General features: G+C 37.9%; 1 protein-coding gene across 1 annotated transcript; it reads left to right on the plus strand.

Moving 5' to 3' along the window:
- The first annotated feature begins 809 nt into the window (after positions 1 to 809).
- On the plus strand, positions 810 to 20243 carry LOC125415833 (uncharacterized). The gene is given in 5 exon segments (XM_087896995.1): positions 810 to 939; positions 15938 to 16064; positions 16555 to 16653; positions 17508 to 17526; positions 17528 to 20243. Coding segments are annotated over 5 exon segments (1764 nt in total). The 5' UTR covers positions 810 to 933; the 3' UTR covers positions 19041 to 20243.
- The last annotated feature ends 1522 nt before the right edge of the window (positions 20244 to 21765 follow it).

Below are 21765 nucleotides of genomic sequence, written 5' to 3' on the forward strand. Positions count from 1 at the left end.
GTGTGGAAACGGAATTTACAGAAAAGTGGAAAGATCCTTAGATGGATTTTGGAAGTTTATTCCAAGTAAACTTCAGAGATTGGTAATTTTCACTTCGTTCAATGATTTTAACCATCTCTGTGACCCTGACCCACTGCGTGGATTCCAGCGTTCATATGAACCCTATGCCGGCCCTGGAGTCTGATCCACGTCTGCCTCATACTGGGTGTCAGCACAGGAGAACGAGGATTAATTTTATTACTGGGTATTAAACCAAAGCCACCTTCATTATAGTCAAGTGTCATAGCCTTACCCTAAGCTACCCCTGTCCATTCTTTACCGTGTGTTTAGATAAAACAGTCTATAAATTGTCCTTGTTAGCCTTGTTTTCTGAGTCTTCTGTCTTAAGCACCTGAGTCGCTGCATGAGCGACAGGATTACCAAGGATGATTTCAAAAACCATCTTGAAGAGATGATGTTCGGTCCTATATTAGCTTCCTGCTTCCTTATTTTTAAATAAAACAGATCAATGTGAGTTTTCATGCTGTAGTTAAGATCCCACACTAAGTAGACCTGAGCTTTAAACTGACAGGTATTAGCGGAAATAACTAGGAAACGTGGTAAACATTAATGTGAAAGGTTCGGCTCACAGGCTAACAGCGGGTGCTGAGATCACAGGACTAAAACAGCCTCATCTACCATGACTACCCCTGTGCTCTAGCTTCTTACAACTTCATCCGCACAAAACTCGGCAGGAAGCCAGTCACTGAACACTTCACCTTCTGGGAAGGGATATCGGAAGTCCTTCGCGCTGACTTATGGGAAATGTAGTCCAGTCTACTATGACGACACAAGAAGGGCTGTGGATACAGAACTTCCGCGGTCAGTCTTGAAACTTAGCTTCTCCCCAAAGTTAGGCGACTGTCTGCTCAGCGCTGGGCTTGGATCCCTAACATGGAGGTTGGTACAGGGTGCAGCGCCGTCCTGCAGATCTGAGGGACTGTGCTAGGTGGCGGGTCCGGCCTGGAGGGAGCTGACTTGGGCTGCTTAGCAGGGAGGTGAGAGAAGCTGACCTGGAGATGCTCTGCTGGTCGAAGGCTGGACCGCTGCACCTGGGTGCAGGTTTGACAGGGGAGAGGGCACCACACCAAAGCCATGAGCTGTGAGTGCCCAGTCTCCTAGAGCACCCCTGCTGCCCGAGCCCACCTGTGCTTCTGGGTCTGGAGGGCTCAGTAGCCAAGGAATGAAGTTTGGAAAGAACAGGATCGCATTGGCAGGCAGGCTGGGTCTGTGACCGCTGGTGTTTGAGGAGCTGAAGAGAGTTAACTTTCCTGCTTGACTGGGAAGCATGTCCCTAGATGACCGTTGCTTGCATGGCTGTAGTCAGATTTCACATGACATGTTGAATACTTGGACAAATGCGCCTGTTAAATTTATGTCCGGCCTATTACTCTTGGTTTGATCCCACAGATGTTCCTAAAGTTCCCAGTTTCCAGAGGCAAAGAGTCCTGTGAGGGCAATTGCTGCATAGATGTTAGTTCCTTTTCCCTTGGAATGAATTGTTAGATTTATGGAAGCGTCCATAAATAGGAATAGGAATAGGAATTACTTATATACACTCCTGTGACTGGAATCATCACATTACACTCCCATTTACCCGCAGAACAATCTTGTAGTTAGTTTGTGTGACACGCTTCCTGACCAGCAGGAATGGACGATCTCAAAATCAAGAATCCTTCTCAATCACAATTTATTAGAGCTCCTTGATTGAAAGGGGGAATGGGGAAAAGGGATGAGAGAGAGAGCGAAAAATCCGAAGACAGCCGCTTTTCTAGGGTGAGAGGCTCGAATGCTGATTGGTTGATGCCATTCTGCTAGGGCTCGAGGCCACAGGACAGGTCAGGAAATGGAGTCTCTGAAATGCAAAACTAGGCTCTGAGCACACCGGCCTAAGGCGGCAACATCAAAGGATTTGTATACCTCCAGGCTGTAGGACTATCTCGCCAAGGCGACATCCTGGCGGCTCCCTACAAGTTTGACCCTCTCTTTGCAGAATCCAGATAATTATGAATTTCACAGTGCAGAGTGGAAAAAGACTGGACAATAATACCACATCCAATTCCATTTCAGACTGTGTGATGTCAGAAATTTAGACTCCTTCTCAGATATGAGAGAGGACTTGGTGTGATGAGAGAAATGGAATTCGTGATTGACAGGAGGAGGCTTGAATGTCTGTGTAAGGGAGGGGAGAAATGGTCCTACTGACCTGGTAGACTCCAAACATTGTCCTCTGGTCACAGGCTTTTCTGCTATCTCTTGACTTTATCGATAGTGTCTAAACTCCCTTAAACAAACTCTGCCACTGAATGTGGCATCCAGGTCCTCTGATGTTCCCTGAACAGTTCAGGAAGTTTTTGTGCTGAGTTAGAGACAATAAAAGATGACTTTGGAAGGCTGTGGCTTACTTAGGTTCCTGTGATTTGCACATAGTAGGTTCTTGTCAATGCAAAATCTTCAGCCCTCATCTTAAAGGGAAAAAGAGGTGGTTTAATCTGAAGCCATTTGAGTGACCATGCCTTTGGAACACAAATTTAGGTTACCCCAAATTACATGCTCCAAAGTGGAAGCAGTTTCATGGGTTTACAAAACAAAGAATGCCATTGGTTAAGGCAATTTTATAATCCATTGGTGGGTACTCTATTGGTCATGTTCTATGATGGGGTGACATTCTAAAAGCTTCTTTATCTATTGTCACAAACTGTTTGGTCCACCACAGACTGATGCAAGCAATGACTGTTTCTGAGTGGTGAATCCAGCCCAAAGCAGGGAATTCTTCCCTGAACCTGCAACGTGCCAGTCTTTCCCCAGGACTGAAACTCCACAAGAGTTTTTCGCTCACAACCAGGCACAGCTTCTTTCTGGTAATTTTCCTGCCCAGTTTCTCGCCCTGTTTCATGGACGCTTACATATATTGCCATCTTCAGTCAAACCAAGCATGCTGGAGACTGGCTCATGGCATTGATGTCTCCTCCTAGGAAATATGGGCTTCAAATCACCTTGTCCTTTCCGCTGGAATTTTCAGTGAATTCCCAACCATATTTAAAATAATGGCCACTACTCAGTTAAGGTTGCTAATCTGTAGGGAAAAGAGTAACATTATGGGAAGTGAGAAAAGCACACTACCTTCTACATCAAAGCAACTTCCTTACATTGTAGGAATGATACAGCATCATGCTCCCGTATAACCTACAGGCCTCAGACACTTACAGATATTTTGAATTAAACCTATTCTGTAGCTCTTTCTGTCATCTCTGAATTTCAAGAAAGAGTCAGGAAACCCAAAGTTCAAAATCAGCCTCTGCTTCATAGCAAATTCAAGGTGACCCTAGGCTTCACAATACCTGTGTTTTTAAAAAAGATTCTTAAAAACATAGTTTATTGGGTGTAGTCGTTGAAGATGCTCTGTTTTCTCCAGCGTATATTTTGTCATTTTTGTGAACTGGTAAATGACTGAAGTTATATGTGCTCATGTTTGGTTCTTTGATTTTGTTCCATTGCTCTAGTATACATGTCTGTCTTTTCTGAACCTTCCATCTTGTTTTTGTTACTATGCCTCTGTCTTATATCTTGAGTTCTGGAGTTGTCCTCCTATAATTGTTCTCTTTTTCCAAGATTGTTTTGGCTATATGGGTTTTTTTGGTGAGTCCATATGAACTGTATGATAGTGTTCATTTCTGTTAAAAATGAGATGGGAATTTTGAATGTGATTGCTCTGAATCTGTACATTGGTTTTGGTAAAATGGTTATTTTACCAGTGTTAATTTTACCAATAACTTAGCATTGAATATCTTTCTATTTTCTAGTATCTTTCTCCATCTCTTTGTTCATTTGTTTAAAGTTTTCTAGGTAAAAGAAATTCACCTCCTTGGTGTGTTGCATTCTCAGACATTTTATATTCTTTGAGGCTATGGTGGATGGGTATGGGTTCATGATCTCTTTCTCTCTACATTTGTTGTTTATGTATAGAAAATTATTCATTTGTGCAAGTTGAGTCTTTATTTTTCCACATGCTGAATTTGTATGTATATCTAGAAATTTTTCAGTTTTACTTTGAGATTATCTTTGTATATCATCCACAAATAGGAATACTTTTGTTTTCTTCCTTCCCTATTTTTAATTTATCCCTCTTGACTTATTGATCCAGCTACTACTGCTCCTAGCAAAATTGGGAAAGGATATGGATAGTTTATACTTATGTCAGTTGCTTGCTTCATGTTTTCCTCATATAGGAAGATTTGGGTTAGATGTTTTCTCATACATGGATTTTATCTAGTCCTCCCTTCTCTAGCACGTTTATCCTGAGTGCATGTTGGATTTTGTTCAAGGCTTTTTCTGTATCTGTTGGGATGCTCTTGTGATTTTTTTGTCTTAAGATTATTTGCACAGTTTATTACATTTATTGGCTTGTGTATGTTGAATCCTCCCTTATCAAGAGATAAGTCAACTTGATCATGTCAGATAATCTTTTTGATGTGTTTGTGTTCTCTTTACAGGATTTTGTTTTTTTGAGCATTTTGAATCTGTGTTCATTATGGACATTGTCCCTTAGTGTTCTTTTGTTCTTGTTGTTTTATCTTTACGTAATTGTGTTATTAGAATGATATTGGATTCATAGAAGTAGTTTGGGGTAGTTTTTCTGGGTTTCTTTAATATTTGAAGAATGATTAGCTGTAAATCTTTGGATGTCCTTGAGAATTCTGTTGTGAATCCATCTGGGCATGGAATTACTATTTTATCTGGAAGATTTTTTATTATAAATTCGGTCTTCCCTTTTGTTTTGGGTCCATTTAGACTCGTTAAGGTCTTCCTTAATGTTGTTAATTTATATATAAAAGTCAAATATGAATGAAAATGAAATGACAACAACACTAAGTTTCTGGAACCTCTTAAAATCAGTCCTACGGGCAAAGGTTATGACTCTGATTGCCTACATGAAAATATGAGAAAGAGCATCCAAAAAAAATCGCTAAATGATACAATAAAAATAGCTGGGATAAACAAGAACAAACCTAATCCAAACCAACAGATGGCAAGAAATATGAAAGCTCAGAAGAGAAATTATTGAAATGAAATCAAAGGATTCAAATGATCAACAAACTCACATCAGATTCATTAATAAGAGTGAGTGACTCTTGTGCCAAGGAACCACTCTGTTCGTGACCACAGTAGCAGAACCAGAATGAAAAGGGAGATGTTAAAACAGATACCAAAGAAAATATTTTTGAAAACCTGTTCTATTCCATTGGGAAAATGTAAAGGATCCCACTTAGTTGTGTTCCTTGTGGACAACAGAAAGATTTTGTTTCGTTTTTAATTGTTTTTATTGAGTTTTACATTTCCCCCCTTTCTTCCTTTCTCTCCTCTCCCGTTCCACCCTCTCCTGTGCCTCCCAAACTCCCAATTACTCAGGAGATGTTATCTTTTTTTCTTTCCCAGGTGAATCCATGCATGTCTTACTTAGGATCCTCTTTGTAATCTCAGTTTTATGGGGCTGTGGACTGTAGGCTGGTTTCTCTTTGCTTTCTCTCTACTATCCACTTATGAGTGAGTACATAGTACATATTATATTTGTCTTTCTGGGTCTGGTTTACCTCACTCAGGATGTTTTTTCTAATTCCATCCATTTACCTGCAAATTTCAAGATGTCATTATTTTTTACCGCTGAGTAATACTAAATTGTGTAAATTTACCACATTTTCCTTTTGCATTCTTTGGTTGAGGGGCATCTAGGTTTTTTCCAGGTTCTGACTATTACAAATAATGCTGTTATGAACATAGTTGAGCACATATCTTTGTGGTATGATTGAGGAGAAACCTTTGAGTCTATGTCCCAAAGTGCTATTGCTGGTCTTGAGAATTTATGTTGAGGTCTTTGATCCATTTGGACTGAAGTTTTGTGCTTGGGATCTATTTGCATTCTTCTACATATTGACATTCAGTTATGACTCCAGAACTTCCTTTATTATACCAGATTGTTGTGGCTATCCTGGTTTTTTTTTCCCATGTGAAATTGAACATTCTTTTTTCAAGGCCTGTGAAGAATTGTGTTTGGATTTTGACGGTGATTACATTGAATCTGTAGATTGCTTTTGATAAGATTGCCATTTTTACTATGGTTATTCTTCCTATCCAAGAATGTGTGATATTATTCCATTTTCTGATATCTTCTTCAATTTCATTCTTTAATGACTTAAAGTTCATACAGGTTTATCACTTGTTTGGTTAGAGTTATCTCAAGATATTATATGTTGTTTGTGGCTATTGTGAAGGACCATGATTCTCTGATTTCTTTCTCAGCCAATTTATCATCTGTATATAGAAAGGCAACTGATTTTTTTGAATTTATCTTGTATCCTGTCACATTATTGAAGGTGTTTATCAATTGTACAAGTTCCCTGGTAGGATTTTTTTTGGGTCACTTATGTAAATTATCATATCATCTACAAATAGTGAAAGTTAGATTTCTTTCTTTCCAATTTGTATCCCCTTGATCTACATTATTGTTTTATTGCTCTGGCTAGAACTTCAAATACTATATTAAATAGATATGGTGAGACTGGACAGCCTTGTCTTTTTCCTGATGTTAGTAGAATTGCTTTGAGTTTCTCTCCATTTAGTTTGATGTTAGCTTCTGACTTGCTGTATATTGCTTTTATATGCTTCTGACTTGCTGTATATTGCTTTTATATGATTAGGTATGTTCCTTTTATCCCTGCTCTCTCCAAGACATTTATTTTGAAGGTGTGTTGGGTTTTGTCAAAGACTTTATCTGCGTCTAATGAGATGATCATTTTTTTCTTTCAGTTTGTTTATATAGTGAATTACATTTATAGATTTTTATATGTTGAACCATCCCTGCATCTCCGGTTTGAAGTCTACTTGATTATGATGGGTGATTTTTCTGATGTATTTTTGGATTCAGTTTGCCAGTATTTTAATGAGTATTTTTACATCAATGCTCATGAGGGAAATTGGTCTGTAATTCTCTTTTATTGTTACGTCTTCATGTGATTTTGGTATTAGGGTAACTATTGACCTGTAAAAAGAGTTTGCTAATGTTCCTTCTATTTCTATTGTGTGGATCCATTTGAGGATCATTGGTATTAGCTCTTCTTTGAAATTCTGGTCATCTGGCCCTGGGCTTTTGTTTAATTTTTTTTTTAATTTGGAGACTTTCGATGACTGCTTTTATTTTCTTAGGGGTAATAGGTCTATTTAAATTGTTTATCTGTTCTTGATTTAATTGTGGTATGTGGTACCTATCCAGAGAATTGTCCATTTCCTGTAACTTTTCCAATTTTGTGGAGTACAGGTTTTGAAGTATGGCCTGATGATACTCTGGATTTCCTCTGTGTCTGCTATTATGCCTCCCTTTTCTTTTCTGATTTGTTCATTTGCATATTCTCTTCCTTTTGGATAAGGGTTTGTCTATTTTGTTTTTTCTCAAAGAATCAACTTTTTTCCCCCTCATTGATTCTTTGTGTTGTTTTCTTGTTTCTATGTCATTGATTTCAGCCCTCAATTTGATTATTTCCTGTCATCTACTCCTCCTAGGTGAGTTTGCTTCTTTTGTTCCAGAGCTTCCAAATGTGCTGTTAAATAGCCAGTATGAGATTTCTCCAGGTTCTTTATGTGGGCACTTAGTACTATGAACTTTCCTCTTAGCACTGCTTTCAAAGTGTCCCATAAGTTTGGGTATGTTGTGTATTCATTTTTATTGAATTCTTGGAAGTTTTTGATTTCTTCCTTATTTCTTCCATGACTCAAGGGTGATTCTGTTTAGCGTTGTTCAATTTCCATGAGTTTGTGGGCTTTCTGCCATTCGTGCTGTTGTTGAATTCTAAACTTTAAATCATGGTGATTTGATAAGATACTAGGAGTTATTCCATTTTTTTTGTTTGTGTTGTGGTTTGCTTTATTACCAAATATATGGTTAATTTTTTTAGATGGTTCCACGAGGTGCTGGGAAGAAAGTATATTCTTTTGTGTTTGGGTGGAATGTTCTATATATGTCTGTTAAGCCCACTTGAATCATAGCATCTGTTAGTTCCTTTATTTCTCTGTTATGTTACTTCTGGCAGACCTGTCCAGTGATAAGAGTCGGGTATTGAAGTCTTCCACTACTAGTGTGTGGAGTTTGATGTGTGATTTAAGCTTTCGTAATGCTTCTTTTACAAATGTAGGTGCCCTTGTATTTGGTACATAAATATTTGGAATTGAGACGGCATCTTGACGGATTTTTCCTGTGACAAATGAAATGTCCTTCCTCTTCTCTTTTGATTAATTTTAGTTTGAAATCTACTTTGTTAGATTTTGAGATAATTACACCAGCTTGTATCTTAGATCTATTAATTGGAAAATCTTTTTGCAACTCTTTACTCCAAGGTAATGTCTGTCTTTGTAGTTGAGGTGTGTTTCGTGTATGCAACAGAAGAATAGATACTGTTTTCGTATCCATTCTGTTAACCTGTGTCTTTTTTCAGATGAATTGAAACTATTGCTATTAAGAGATCTTAATGGCCAATGATTGTTAGTAGCTGTTATTTTTGGTTTTGTTTGTAGCAGTGTTATTGTATGTGTGTTTTCCTTCTTTGGGTTTTTCTGGTGTTGGGATTATCTATTGCCTGTGTTTTTGTGGATGCAGAACAGTTTCAAGACTGCTGTCTGCGATAATCCAGCCTCAGAAACTAATCTAGCCAAGACTCCAGATAAGCCTTGTGCTTTCCCACTGCACAGAGACTGGGTAACATATGTTATTGCTGGTTTTTCCAGCAGTTTGTCATTATCTTAATATTTTCAGGTTACCTAAAAAGATGCCTTTGCCCATAGACAACAGAAAGCCATATACTCTAGAGAATATAACACTCACATTGCCAAGTGGTTGGGTGGGCAGTTTTTGGTCATTTGGTGGGTAATGGAGGTTTGTTATCATTTCGGGGAATATAGGAATACAGAATAAAAAGACAGCTATTAACCTCAAATATTTTGCATTGTCATGAATTTTGACACATTGATACGAATTTAAAACTATTTTTGTTATACTATATATTCACATTTCTATTCTTATTTGGGGTATTATGCTTATGCAGCTCATCTAAAAATGTAATGTATACTTAAGAAATGCAGGTTAGTAGTTAGTCCCCTGTGATAATCAAACTTTTAGTCATGGTGGGTATGTTTTCAAGTTTAAACAGACATTTTAGATAGATAGGTGATCATCAACATTTCAAAGACCTACAGAATATAGCATTTAAGATGTTTAATAACCTGAGAAATTTCAGGACAGTGAGAAACATTTGCTTCTGGCAGCACCAGCTTACTTCAGAGAAGGTAATGGGCACTGAAGAAATTCTATATGGAGTTTCCTTTCATTTGGGCAGGAAACTGTGCTTGCCTTGACTGCTGACAATATGCTGTCCAAATCCAACAAGCACGAGAAAGGAAAATGATTGCTGAACTTTGCCAAAGCAAAGCAGGACAGTACAATAAAACTTCTGTTTCATAGAAGAGTTTGAGAGATGTTCTAAACCTGTAGGCTGGAGACAGATGTCCCAGTATTACAGAGGAAGTTTTGGTAAATGTCTGCTATTTCTATATGTTTAGAAGTGGTTTGCAATACACTTATGGTTTACTCAGCTAATATTATATCCTTCTGGGGTCGTTTTTGAAGTTGAACACTGCATAATTATAGTTATAATTTTTCTTATATATAATAGCAGGTAAAGTAGGTACAAATTTTAGGCTCACCAAGATAGGATTAATAATGTAGTGCTTTCTCTGAATTTGACAAATACAAATGGACTGGATATTGTAAATGTAATCCTTCCTTGATAATTTTTCTTGTTTTATATAGTTTTTCTTTGTTAAAGTTAAAAGCCTTCTGTTTATTTAGACAAAATGGGGAAATGGATAGACTTTTACAACTAGGCAAAGATGTGTTACATTTGTTTATGCAGTGGATTATTACTTAAACCGTGTGGAGGTGTGTTACTGTTGTTTATGCTGCATTTGCTTAATTATGAAAAGGTGTGTTGGTTTTGTTTCATCTTGTCCTAGCTAAGGCACCTGGTTGTCCTCATAGGCAGCTGAGTGACCAATAACTAGGCAGAGGGAGGACAGGTGAGGCTGGAGGGCAGAGAGAATAAATATTAGGAGAAATCTAGGCTCTGCAGGAGGAAGGAGGAGGAGGAGGAAGAGGAGAGAATGAGGGAGATGTTCGAGCAAAAAGTAAGGCAGCTGCCAACCAGTCAGATACAGAGAAACAGTGAAAGATATACAGAAAGAAGTGTGAAAAGCCCTGAGGGCAAAGAGAGATAAAAAGAAACAGGCTAATTTAAGTTAAAAGAGCTAAACAGAACAGTACCTAAGCTAGGCTGATCATTTAAAACTAATAATAATTCTCTGTCATGACTGGGAGGTGGTTAGCATCCTAGGAAAGGCTGGTGCAGTTTTTTAATGACATTGTGGTGTTTCTTCATGTCTTTTAAAAGCTTTGTATAGTCTTTGATGGAGTTTATGTATTCTTAAAATCTGTGTCTTGGTGCCCATCTAAGTAACTCTTATTGCTAAACATTTCCATAGAACTCATAGTGTTTTGAGGGGAGATGCTGGCTTGATTTCTCATGTAGTCTATTTTTTCTGTGAGACCTAGGCATGTAGTCTGTAGTAAAAAGAAATGCAGGCACATCCTCACAGTCAGCCTAACTGCGGCAAACATAAATGTCATTTTATCAGGTTTGTGTGTCTCACTTTGTTCATAACATGTCCCTCTATTCTTTTTGATTATGAAGCAACTGCATATTTTTAGCATTAATGTTTCATTTTTTCTTTCCATTCCTTTTCTTGTGGTGTGGGGTCATCTAAATGGCACTGGAAATGAACTTCCACAATGTTTGAATTTTAACAATTTCCTAAAAGTAAAATAATCAGGGAAATGCAGTACATGTGTTTAATGTGGGATACTATTCACCACATAAAAGGATGAAATATGGTCCTTTGCTGTCGGTAGAAGCTGCTTGTTTGTTCCCGTCCACCCAGACCTGAAATAACCACAGAGAAGCTATATTAATTGCAACACTGCTTGTCCTATTATCTCAGGTTTCTTATTAACTAACTCTTACATCTTAAGTTAACATAATTCTTGTCTATGTTAGCCACATGGCGTGGTACCTTTTATCAGTGAAGCAGTCTCATCTTGCTTTCTCTGGGACTGGGTTATGAGCACAGACTGAGCCATTCCTCTTCCCAGAATTCTCCTGTTCTGGTTGCCCCACCTATACTTCCTGCCTGGCTACTGGCCAAGCAGCATTATAATTAATATAGTTTCTGTGTGATTATTTCAGGTCTGGATGGCTTGGAAATAAACAAGCAGTCTCCATGTATAGAATGGTGCCAACTACAATAAGGCAATTACATCCACATAAAACGTGAGAGATCTTGAGAAGTAATTCTAGGTACAAAAGAATGGAGTTAAGCATGGCTTCTTGGTAGCAGCATTTTCTTGGGTGGGCTCTGTTTGCTAGAGGCAAGTGTGTCTCATTGAAGAGAGGCTTCCTGACTCAGCTTTAGCTGGGACATCCTTGCAGCTCTTTTAAGAGGCCACATCACAAAACACTTAAATGGTGCTAATGGTGTTGATGAATAGCTGACAACATGCTTCTTACAATCTGTGACAATATGGATGTTAGCTTTCTGAGTACACAGCAAAGAGACAAAGGCAAGATGGAGACTAACAACACCAGATGAGACTGTTAATTAGTATTCGCAGGGAGGAGCACCAACTCTCCTCGACGTATAGGGGAGTTGAGTGAGGGGTAGAGAGCTTGTTGGGACCTTTTATTGAGGCAGGTGAGAGGCTTGGGAATGAAGATGTTGATGCTGCTCTAGGGGGCCCCTGCAGATCTGCAATCTCTCTTTCTTGATATTGTTTGCTTAAGCCAAGAAGATTAGCTTAGGAGACAAGCTATCCCCAAAATATTCTCCTCTAGGTTGTAACTGACAAATAATTTGGAGGAAGGTCAGCTATAGTCACATAAGAATTCTATTTTTTACAACCAAGACTCTATCTGGTGAGAAAGAACATTATCATTTCTGGCATAAAAAGACAAACCCCACATGACATGTGACTGTACATCTTGTGCTGTCAGACTTACATACCTATATCAGAAGCACTTCTAGCTCTGATCACCAGGACTGACCAGCTATACTCGGAGGTGAAATAGGATTCCCATGAAACTACAGGTGTAGTCTCATACAGTGCTTAGCCTTCTCAGTCATCCTAGAAAAGAATGTCTGTTTGGTCAGCCTGTCTCAACTTTGGAAAACAATGTGATGAAGGAGAGAAAGGTGGGCTTCATGTTGTAACAGTTTCCTCATTCCCTGGCTTCTCATTCCACCCCAAAAAAGGGGTTATAGTCATCTTTTCCCTGGTAGACCTCTCAATTTCCCACAGGATTGAGACTGCTCCTCAGTGTGCAAGCTAATAAACTGTCCTATCTATTGAAATCTATTTTCTGCCTTCTTTCTCTCTATGCTGTCTCAGAAATTTGTCAGTCAGATGTTGAATCTAAAGAATTTTAAATGAAGCGAAAGATGTGGTTTTCATCCCACTGGCTGGTGACATCAGGAAGAGGAAACCTGGAGAATCATTGATCTGTGGATGTTCTTGTTCAGTTAGATAACAGGAAGGAATGGTAAGGTACTATGGCTGACCTGAAACTAAAGGAATAAAATTCTTAAATGGCTAGGTGTGAAAGGAAAGTATCAGGAATGAGGAATGAAAAAGGAAAGAGACAAAAGCAATAGCTAGAATCAGGCAGTCTTGTATAAACTGATGACTCAAAGGCAAGGGAATTTAAGAAGTACAGCATGCTGCATCCTGTTAGCAGGTGGAAAATGGCCAAGGTCAGCAAAGACTTAAATCACACAATGTTGATTATGAGAACATGGAATATGTCAGAAATAGTGGCCATAGGACTGATAGCATCAGCTTTGGGAGAAGAGTTAACTGCATTGTAGGTATAATTAAGGAAGTTCACAAGTGCCTGCAATAAAGGGTAACAAATATTTGTATGGGGGAAACTCAAAATAGGAAAACCACTGTGGTCTTCTGCTGTGTGGGTGCTGGGAGCTGCGAACAGAATCCACACCACCAACCAAAAGGAGCGAGCCTGCTTCTCATCTGTGCTTGTCAACTCACATGTAGTACCTCAGACTGTGCCCTAATGGACCAGTACACACAAGACTGTTGGGTGAATGAATTCCCACAACACCTCTCTTTTGTCTAAATAAAAAGGTTCTAAACCTATTTACAAAACTATATGCAATAAGAACAAATATATAGTATTGTCCAGGATAAAGAAAAGGTATAACAGCTGCAAAATGGAACTACAAACAACATGAACAACATCACGCCAGAAACATATGCAAAATGTCCAGTCTAAGGTAGTTAACAAATAACAGAGATTATTTCAATGGTTGTCCTATCCTGGAGCCTAAGTCTTATACTAAAAATGTCTTAGCTAAGTCATGAGATGAAAGTAGCTATGACTATCTAGTCTTCAACAGCATCAAAGACCTGAGAAGGAAAAATAATATTACCTGAGTAAGCAGGAAGTGCAAGCATGCAACTTCCAAAAAGGTACAAAAAATGACAGAGACATTTGACTACCTGGGCAATCACCCAAAGTCTCATTTGCAGTGTTGGGGCAAACAACGTTGGATAAGGCCTAAAGTATCTGACAGGCCATTTTCTGAGGCAGAAAATTCAAGCCTGTCCTACCCCATCTTGGCAAAGTTTAACAGTCATTTTTGCTTGTATTCTCCTTGTCCAGTTTGCACAGTGTGCATATTGTCAGTAGTTAAGGCAAGGGCAGTTCTCTGCCCAAAGACCAGTTTGCCATGAAGAAAACAAGCCCCAAGGGGAGTGTGTCCAGTGCCCAATAGTCTCTTGTGGATAGATCAGTACTGCCAGGAGCAATCATGTCTCACGTCAACAGAATCCTGAGTTATTTAAATGCCATATTCTACAGTTCTTTTATGTGTTTGAAGATTACCTATCTATGTGGAGTACAGTTTCTGTGCCTCTGGAGAACCTGACTACTCCAACTATAAGTATGACAAACATGGAGAACTATTGACCTGTAATTCTAAATACCTATATAACTTGAAGACTAAGGCCTCACATTATTAAAGTATACAATCTTTAAACAGATGTACAGCAAATGAAGACAATGACCTTGAAATGTAAACAATATATATGCACATTAACCTTAACATAACACAAGGAAATAACAGACTGGTTGAGGGTCGTGGACTACATACTTAAATATCTACCAATCCAATATTGCCTTAAAGGAACTGGAACCTTATTTGGATCCTTAGACTTTTGTTTGAGGAAGAAACATCTACTTCTCTATTCCTGAAATACAAGGTCTGGATATTAGCCTGTTGACAATAATCTTGAGAGAGCAGAACTCTCTGACCTATTTCTATGCGGGACTTTTGTTTGAGGTAGAAACAGACAATATCCTTGAAGGAAGAGAGGTAAGTTCCAACTCTCGGACCTTTGGTCAAGGTTGAAATAGGATTACATTTTTGGGCCACAACACTAAATACACTACTGTATGGGACAGAAGAGTAATGTTACCATTGGCCTTTCATGAAGGCCTCTGGCAAAATCTTGAGTCAGCGTAAATCCTCAAAGTGGATAAACTTATTTATAAATTTATTACAATACTTGTTATTCTATCTTGTCTGTACTATACCCCTAGTCTGATTGAACTTCTGTCCCTTGGTTCTCTGTCCCTTTGCATTATTCCCTACATGCTCAGGATCCCAGACCTCATCCCAGAGGTGCTGCATCAGATCTGCATCTTCATTGTATTTCTAATTCAGGATTGTGTATAGTATGTTGAGAAGTATCTTCACCATCACCATGGCTCTCTACCATGAGAAATGTACATAATGTATGGTATATTATACAGACAGGGGACTCTAAAGACATTTTTTCAAAAATTTACTAATTTTTGTTGTGCTGTCTAGATTCATAGGAAATTTAAATAAACTATAGTCATGTGAGTGCAGAAATGTCAACTTAGGAAATACATCCATAAAATTGGACTGTGGGCCAGCCTGTATGTCATTTTCTTAATTAGAGACCAGTACAGCATGACACAGTCTCTTCTAGAAGGTGCTACCCTTGACTAGTAACCTTGGATTATATTTTTTACAATGATGTAAAACAATCCAGTAAACAGGACACCTCCACGACCTTGGCATCAGCTCCTGCCTCCAGGTTCTGTCCTGTTTGAATTCCTGTCCATACTTCCTTTACTGATGAATAGGGCTGTGGAAGTGTAAATCCAATAAACCCTTTCCTCCAAAATTTGATTATTAGTCATGGAGTTTCATTGCTGGAATAGAAACCCTAACTACGGCATATCTGTATAGTTGATTCGCTATTTACATCTATAAGACTTTATCTGATCTTTTAGAATAGGAGTTACAGACAGTTGTGAGCAGCCATGTGGCTTTTGATAATCAAACCCAAATCTTCCTTTGGAGGATCCGCCAGTCCTGGAAATTGCTGAGCCATCTCTCTAGCCACAACATACTGTTTTATAGATATATTATTTTTCCATTTTATGATTCTTAAAAGTGTAATATTCATGGGAGTTTCTAGGTTGTTCTGCTGTCCACTTTTCTTAATAATGAGTCCTGTGTAACATCATAGTACAACCATCTCTGTGTACTATGTACTAAGTACTTCTGTCTCTCCTCTCACTCTAGATTACCATTAGATTTGTATCATAAGCATATGATGCCTTTTGTTATTTATACTCTTACTGATAATTTTAATCAACACAATATGCATTTTTTTACTTTTACTTCATTTCAGGAAATGCTGTCATTCTGGGATGTGGTCATTTATTTCTCTGCAGAGGAATGGGAATGCCTGGGCCCTACTCAATGGAAATTGTACAAGGATGTGATTTTGGAGAATTACAACAACCTTGTGTTCTTGGGTGAGGATCATTTCCATGGTGTCTTCAGCATGAGATCACCTCCCTTTGTACATATATCTCATGGGAGCTAGTGATTCCAACGATGAAGTTCATAGCGCTACTCTAAGGGAAATTAAGATTATTCATATACCTTAGAACTATTTCATTTCTCCTTGTGTTCATAGTGCCCCTCCACCTTTTACATGTATTCTTCATATTAATGCTATTATTAGTAAGTCAGTAGCATGAGCAGGGGTGGTGCATGTTAAAGAGTCTGTCACACACTTCAGCTTTATTACTTTTCCTTGTAACTGAGGGACATGAAGCTCAGTACTTGCAAACCCTAAATCTCTCCTAAGCAATTCTAATGTGACCATGAGGAAACTCATGAAAAAAATAATTCTTTATAATCCTTGATTATATTTTCTCATTTCTTATACATAGTTCTAGAGAGGACATGTTATCGCCAGGAGAACCCACTAACAATGATGTTCCCTTTTCTCAAAAACAGGTCTTGCTTCCTGTAAGCCATACCTGGTAACATTTCTGGAGCAACGACCAGAACCTTCTGATGTGAAGAAACAAGCAGCAGTACCTGCCATGCAAGCAGGTATAGAAATGAGGGGTCAGAGTGGAAGTTCAGAGATCCAATAGAACATGAGACTTTCTCTTGAGCATTAATACAAAATGTTCTGGTGGAAATCACTTTTAAGGATCTCTTCTGTCAAATGGTGATATCTGTCAGATGTTTCGGATGATCTGAGTCTCATAACCTTTATTTTCCCCTGCCATGAGATTAGCTTGTGTTCCAGTGACAGTCAAACTCTGCCATTTCTAAAAGAATTTAACTGGGATATGTATTGTCTTCATCAGATATGCACAAAACTTCTGTCTTGAATCCTTGACGTGTATTTTTTACTGTTATTATGGACAGGCTTCTTCTGCAACTTAACTTTGACAACTTCAAAAACCAAATCTCTATATATTAAAAGTACACACACACGAAAAAGAGAGAGTATATTTAGGTATTTTCAAAGCTTAACTACTTTGTTTTTATGTAGTCATAAGATTTCTATATTTGTTTAAGGGACTGATTTCCATTAGGATAATTAGACAAAAGGGGGAAATTTAGTGACATTTCATTTGTATTTTAATAAATAAAGCTTTTAAGATTTTTTAAATTACTGATTATATGCCTTCCTTACATGATTGACTTCCATTAATATTCCTTTGTTTCCATGTGATATGTTGTCATGATCTTCTTTCTTCAATGGAAGGTTACATGATTTATAGCTATCATATGTTATAAATTAGACTCTGTTAAAAACAGGTATAGAAAGTTGATTATAGCTTATTATTTATTCAGGATAATGCAAGTGTGAATAAATATTTCTATGCTTTTAAATGAGCACTGTAAATATAAAGGATGTTTCTCTCATTTATTTCTCAACTTTTACTCACCAGGAAAAAAATGTTATACATGCAGAGTGTGGCAAATCCTTTGATTGGAAATCAAAATTTAGTAAGCATCAGAGAATTCATTTAAGAGTGAAATCCTACAAGTGTGAAGAATGTGATAAAGCCTTTCGTGTTCCATCATTACTAAGGGAACACAAGAGAGTTCATATAGGAGAGAAACCATACAAGTGTGAACTATGTGCTAAGGCCTTCCATGGTCCATTATTACTTAATAAACACAGGAGAATTCATGCAAAGGAGAAACACTTCAGTTGTCAAGTAAATGGTAAGGCCTTTCATTTTTCAACTGTACTTTCAGAACACAAGAAAATTTATACAGCACAGAAACCCTACAAGTGTGAAGTATGTGACAAGGCCTTCCGGTTTTCATCATTACTTTCTGAACACAAGAGAATTCATACAGGAGAGAAACCCTACAAGTGTGAAACATGTAGTAAGGTCTTCCATGCTCCATCATTACTTTCTGTACACAAGAGAATTCATACAGCAGAGAAACCCTATAAGTGTGAAGTATGTGGCAAGGCCTTCCGTGTTCCATCATTACTTTCTAAGCACAAAGTAATCCATACTGGAGAAAAACCCTACAAGTGTGAAGTATGTGACAAGGCCTTCCATTATCCTTCAATACTTTCTAAGCATAAGAGAATTCATACAGGAGAAAAACCATACAAGTGTGATGTTTGTGGAAATGCCTTCCGGTTTCCATCATTACTTTCTGAACACAAGAGAATTCATACTGGAGAGAAACCCTACCAGTGTGAAGTATGTGAGAAGGATTTCCATTGTCCATCATTACTTTCTAAACACAAGAGAGTTCATACAGGAGAGAAAACATATACGTGTGAAGTATGTGGCAAGGCCTTCCGTGCTCCATCAGTACTTTCTGTACACAAAAGAATTCATACAGGAGAAAAACCATACAAATGTGAAGTATGTGGCAAGGCCTTCCGCTGCCCATCATTACTTTATAAACACAAGAGAATTCATAATGGAGAAAAACTCTACAAGTGTGAAGTATGCGCCAAGGCTTTCCATTCTCCCTCATTACTTTCTAAACACAAGAGAATTCACACAGGAGAGAAACCCTACCAGTGTGAAGTATGTGGCACAGCTTTTAGGACTTCCCGGATTCTTTCTACTCACTTGATAATGCATTCTGGAGAGAAACCTCACAAGTGTGAAGAATGTGGAAAAGCTTTTTCTACAAAATCATACTTACGTCAGCACAAATTAACTCATGATGCAGAGAACCCTTACAAATGTACAGTATGTGACAAAGTGCTAAAAAATACAAAAAACTTTATGGATCATCAAAGAATTCATTCTGGAGAGAAACCTTACAGGTGTAAAGAATGTGGCAAAGATTTTAGAAGTTCTACAGCACGTTCTAAACATCAGATAATTCATACTGGAGAGAAACGCTACAAGAGTGAAGATTGTGGCAAAAAGCTACTACCAGTCTTCTGGTCTCAAGCAACATGGAAGAATTCATTTGTGAGAAAAACCACACAAGTGTGAAGAACATGCCGAGATAGTCTGTACTCACTAAGAACTTTCAAAATACCTGATAATTCTTACCGGACATTAATGCCACAAGTGAGAAAAATGTTACGAACCCTTTAGGAGGTTGACCAATATTTCTCAACACATGGTAGTTCATACTGAGGAGAAATAGTACAAGTCTTAAAATGTTCACGAAATATTTTTACTTCTTGATATCATAAAAGATATCAAAATTTTTCATTTTGAATAGAAGCCCTCTATGTGTGGGAAATGTGGGAAGGTCTTTGAAATCATTCAGACCTTGCCCACACAAAAGAATAAGTTGTAGAGGCCAGCCATACACATATACAGAATATAGAATGTTTTCATTCATCATCATGGCCCTCAGTAGAATTCGTGCTGGAGAGAAACATCACGGCTGTGGAGAGTATGAGATGCCTTTAAAAGTTCCTCAAACCTTAAACAAAAGGAAAGCACTCATACTGAGCAACCATGACACAAATGTGACTAGTGTTCAAATGGTTTTATTTATCATTCGTTCCGTATTGTACATCACGAAGTCACACATGAGTCTCTGCAAATACAGTGTATGACCAGTTGTTTAGATGGTCTTCATGTCTCTACTCACATCATAGGATTCCTATTGGTAAAGTGCACTATAAATGCTAAGACTGTGGCAAGACCTTCACCTGGTTGTCACATCAAAAGTGTTCTTCAAAATGTCTTGAGTGAGAAATTTGATACACCCAAATAATGCAGATTGTCTTCAATAATATTTCTAATCTTTATCACCACCAGAAATATTTGTTGATAAGAAGCTTTGCAGGTACTTATATCCTATTTTGCTTCTGATAAAGTTTACACAGATAAACAACATGTGATATTGTCTCAAGTAGGTACATGACTGAAACTCATTGACCCATGGGCGTGTCTGTGGGGCATTACCATGAATACTAACAATGTACACGAATCTAGACCACAAGGTGATGCCAGTGCTCCTTGGAGAGCCACTCCTGGACAGGTGGTCCCAGGTAGTCCCAGATGGTCCCAGGTGCATGAGATCGCTGACTGAACCCAAGTCAGAGAGATTACAGCAAACAGCATTCTACCATGGTTTCTGTTTTTTCTGAAATCTGCTGCCCCAGATTTCAGCTGTGTTTCTCTGCCCTGACTTCAAGGAATGCTGAAGTGCAATCCACATCACTCCCTTTCTCTCCTGTGCAGGTGCTCATCATGGCTTTTATCGCAACAACAGAAACCGCACTGAGTAAAGAATGTGGCAAGGTTTTCCACTCTTCTTTATGCCATAGTTATCATCAGAGCCTCTTTCCTTGAGACAATGTCACATGGCTCTGAGGTTTGTTCAACCTGAACTCTACATTAGAGCATTCGCATTGGATAAAGCTCCGCTGTTACAAAGGATATGGTAAAGTGCTTCTTGATTTTTTTATTGTCAGTTGAACACCATGGTGTAGAGGAATCCTGTGAAAGCAAATGAAACTGTAAATAGATGAACCATGAGAAAATGAAATTAGTCATGAGAAAATCATATTTAAGAGAAACTACTGTAAACTCCAACAAAAGGTTATTTGACACACCTTCATATTAAGAATTTTTTGTTGAGAAAACCTACAGATACAAATCATGTGGAACACGTTCAGTTTAAACTCAATTTTTGTTAACCACAAGTGAATTCATATTATGTAAAAACCTTGTACAAATAACTCCAGCAATAACTTTTAATTTTGTCCAACATACACACTTTATAAGACTAAATGAGGTTATATCAGAAAACATTTATGTAGGCAAAGAATATAGCAAAGTATTTCATCCTCCCTTAGATAACAATCAATAGAAGGAAATTAGTATATAAGAGAAATCCTGTTAATATGGAGTGTTGAAAATTGAGAGGTATTGCTTCGGATTATTGTGACATCATTGTTTGATTGCTGGGGAAAAAATACAAGTAATGGATGCCATAATCATGCAGTTTACTCAAGACTGTGGTAATCCTTTTCTTATATAAACAAAATTATTACGTTGACCAAGATATTGGGGGAGCCAGTTATATGATGAAGGGAATTCCAGGATCTGCTAAAGAAACCTACAAGCAGTGAGGAGCATGCATAGGAGATAGGTTATATGTCTTCCTGGTGAAGCTGGAAGGGTGGGGCCACATTAAGTCCTTTGAGATCAACACCAGTGCTGCCAAAGTCCCAAAAAGTGGAGCCATCTGATTGTGTATTTGTTCTTCTCGATTTTGGGCTAATCCTTCTGTACTGTGTTCTAATTATTCTGACTCTGAATAGCATGTTTGTTCTGTGTCAGTGTGTGGTGGAAGTAGTCACTTGGTTTTTAGATTGCAGGAGCTTATGAGTAAGAGTTTTTCTTGCATCTCACATTAGATATGTACTGGAATCTTTTAATCCTTCAAGTTATGAAACACTCTGTGGGATTTTCTATTTGGATTCTATTTTACTTATGAGTAAATATATAAATTGTTTATATTATTAATTTATATTAATATATTAAATATATGATATATAAAATATATTGATTATATATATTCACATCATTGGTTGTGTTCCTCTAGAAACAGCTTACTAATAGATACCTTACTCAACCAACAAAACCAGTAACAAAGGCTATCCAGGTAAAATGGTTTGGGCTCATAATCCTAGCACTCAGGAGGCACAAGCAAGAAAATTAGGAGAACAAGATTATCCTCATCTTCACAGAG

The sequence above is a fragment of the Myodes glareolus genome, chromosome 15 (genome assembly GCF_982192425.1).
Source record: "Myodes glareolus chromosome 15, mMyoGla1.1, whole genome shotgun sequence".
Taxonomy (NCBI): Eukaryota; Metazoa; Chordata; class Mammalia; order Rodentia; family Cricetidae; genus Myodes; species Myodes glareolus.